The following is a 2,986-nucleotide window of genomic DNA, read 5'->3' on the forward strand; positions in this document are numbered from 1 at the left end:
TGACCGTTTCTTACTTCCTAGAAATTGTGTTGCTGAATCATTTGATAGTGTTCTTTGGCTGCATTCCAAATTAGCGATCCTTTATCATTGGGCTTTAATCTGATGAGTTCTTCCTGGGGTCGATGATTGGCATACTTTGTCGTCCATAATGTGACCCAGGGTTTGCCTGGACTTGTGAGCCATTGCCACCATATTTTGGCTCCCATGATGGCATTGTTGTGCTCGGGATCTCGTAGTCCAATGCCTCCTTTTGCTTTTGGTTTGCATACAGTGCTCCACTTTACCAATGCCCATTTGTGATTAGTTGCATTGCTACCCCAAAGGAAGCCTCTCTGAATATTCCTTAGTCTTTTTAGGACCCACTTTGGTGCAGCTAGGATGGAAAATAAGTACAGCGACATTGCTTGTAGAACGACCTTTATGAGCACTGCACGACTGACTAAGTTCAAAGCTCTGTGCGTCCACTGGTTGAGACGGGATTCAAGCTTTTCAATAAGGTTGCACCATGAGGAGTGCTTGATGGCTGAGACAGTAAGGGGGGCCCCAAGGTATTTGGAGGGAAGGGTGGCAATAGGGAACCCCAAAATGCGGACTATAGCAGACTTGACAACCAGAGGGGTATTAAAGAAGAAGATCTGCGATTTGGAGCAGTTGATGCTGGTTCCAGAGGCTTCGGCGAAGTCATTGAGCACGGCTTTAAATCTGGAAGCTTCTTGAACAGAGGGGTAACCAAAGAGCATGGTGTCATCAACAAATTGCTGATGGGAAATGGCAAGCAGCTGATGAATGGAGAGACCTCTAAGCTGATGAGTGTGAAGGGCATTACTAATGTGACGTCCCAGTCCTTCAGCCATTAATACAAAGAGGAAGGGGGAAAGAGGGTCCCCTTGCCTTATGCCTCGAGAGGGGGCAAAGGGTCGAGAGGGGATACCATTCACGAGTATGGAGAAGCTAGTGGAGGAGATGAGGCTAATAACCCAACGAATCCATGCGGGACTAAAACCGAAAGCAGTTAGCATTTGTTGTACATAATCCCAGCTGAGTTTATCAAAAGCTTTGGAAAGATCAAGTTTTAGGAGCATACCTGCCTGTTTTGAGTGCTTGAGAGTATGTATGATCTCATGCGAGAGGATGATGCCGTCCATGATATGTCTTCCCTCCACATATCCTGACTGTTCCGGAGAAATGAGCATTGGCAAGAGGGGCTTTAGCCTATTTGCAATGACTTTGGAGATGACTTTGTATATTAGATTGCAGAGTGCGATCGGTCTGAATTTGTCCGGTTTTATCGAGTCCTCCTCTTTTGGGATTAAGGCTATGAAGGTGGAATTAAGTGAGGGAAGCAGCCAGTGATTCACTCGCGATTCCTCAACTACTTCCCATACTTCCAATTTTATGAGTTCCCAGAACTTGTGGAAGAAAGTGGTGGTGAAACCGTCCGGGCCGGGAGCTTTACCTTCTTTAAGCTAAGCCATAGCTACGTCCACTTCCTGTGTTTGAATTGGACTGAGGAGGAGTTCATTGTGCTCCTCCGTGATTAATTTTGGCACATTGCGTGTGATTCTTTCAATTGTAGGACGTCTGTTGATATCAGGCTCTTGATGGACTTGCTTGAAGTGGTTGAGGAATTCCTTCTCAATATCTTCGTGCTGTTCCACCCTTTCTCCTCCTGACTTTTGAATGTAAGGGATATTATTGCACATTCTACGCTGCACAGTGGTTCTGTGAAAGAGTTTGGTGTTTCGTTCTCCCTCTTTTAACCATCTAATTCTGGACTTTTGCTTCCAGTATATCTCCTCCTGCTTTCTTCTCTCCTCAAGCTGATTGTGGATGAGTTGCTCCTGCTTTAGGGTTCTCTCTGTGTGGCCTTCTGTACTTATTTCTTGCTGCAGTTCCTTCAGAGCTTTTTGGAGATCATGTTGCGCCTTGAAGATGTTTCCAAAGGTCTCTCTGTTCCATCGCTTGAGGCAGAGCTTTAAATGTTTGAGTTTCTGTTGGAACTGGTACATCTTGGAGCCGTCTGGAGGCCTGAAGGATGTCCATGTAGAGTGAACCAAATCTTGCAGTGAGGGATGGGTGAACCAAAATTCCTCGAAGCGAAAAGGTCTTCTTGTGGTGCTGCCAGGACGCTGCCATTGAAGGGCAACCGACCAGTGATCGGATCCTGAATGTGGAAGAATGGTTGCCGAGAAGTCTCCCCCTAGGTGAATCGAGTTGTCTGAGATTAGAAACCGATCTAGCTTGGAGGCTATTTGATGCTTGCCTGCTCTTCGATTGCTCCACGTAAAAGTGCCATTGCAAAAATGTAAATCTATCAGGGATGCATTCTGGATAAAGTCTTTAAAGTGGGTATTTTCCTGTTCCAGCCTGTTTCTGCCTCCAATCTTTTCCTCCAATTTTGTTATCATGTTAAAATCCCCTCCAACAATCCAGAGCGGGTGCCTTCTATTGGAGTTAAGAGCTTCTATGGCTTGGAGGAGAACAATTTTTTCCTTGGCTTCCTGAGGGAAATATACATTCGATAGATTCCCATGTATATTCGTGCCTATTATGTGAAAAGCAGCCTGAATTAGACTATGAGAAGCATGAAAGTCCGTGAGGGTGAGTGCTTGGGAGTTCCATGCAATAGCTAGCCCTCCAGATGCCCCAGAGGCATCTATAGCCACCGAATGACATCCTGGCCAGGCTTTAGAGAGGATCATTTCTAGAGTTGAGCTGTTACATTTTGTCTCTTGGAGAAAGCATATTTGCGGCTTTTCCATTCTTAACATATTTTTTAGCATTCTGAGTTTTCCTGGGCTATTGAGCCCCCTTAGGTTCCATGAAATGAGCTTCATGATTCACTATTGGTAGAGGGCTTGTAGTACTTCGTAAGCTTAGCATACCTGCCTGAGTCTACCAGGATCTTCCCCACCGCTATTGTTCTTTGGAGATCAGTTCTTCTTCCTCTTTTTTTGGAGTCTTTTGGAGTTTGGCCTAAATCCCA

General features: G+C 45.4%; 1 protein-coding gene across 1 annotated transcript; it reads right to left on the reverse strand.

The window, feature by feature from the left end:
* Window positions 1–1,466: 1,466 nt before the first annotated feature.
* On the reverse strand, window positions 1,467–2,762 carry LOC149203976 (uncharacterized). Its single transcript, XM_089402039.1, has one exon. It carries the CDS (start codon window positions 2,760–2,762, stop codon window positions 1,467–1,469), a length of 1,296 nt encoding a protein of 431 aa, XP_089258165.1.
* Window positions 2,763–2,986: the final 224 nt, after the last annotated feature.

This window comes from Pinus tabuliformis, chromosome 2_1 (assembly GCF_031772625.1).
Source record: "Pinus tabuliformis cultivar Carrire ecotype Pingquan chromosome 2_1, CPIR1, whole genome shotgun sequence".
Taxonomy (NCBI): domain Eukaryota; kingdom Viridiplantae; phylum Streptophyta; class Pinopsida; order Pinales; family Pinaceae; genus Pinus; species Pinus tabuliformis.

Bases quoted from the DNA above. Each gene is read 5' to 3' on its own strand.
- LOC149203976 (XM_089402039.1), bottom strand. From the start codon at position 2,762: ATGGAAAAGCCGCAAATATGCTTTCTCCAAGAGACAAAATGTAACAGC.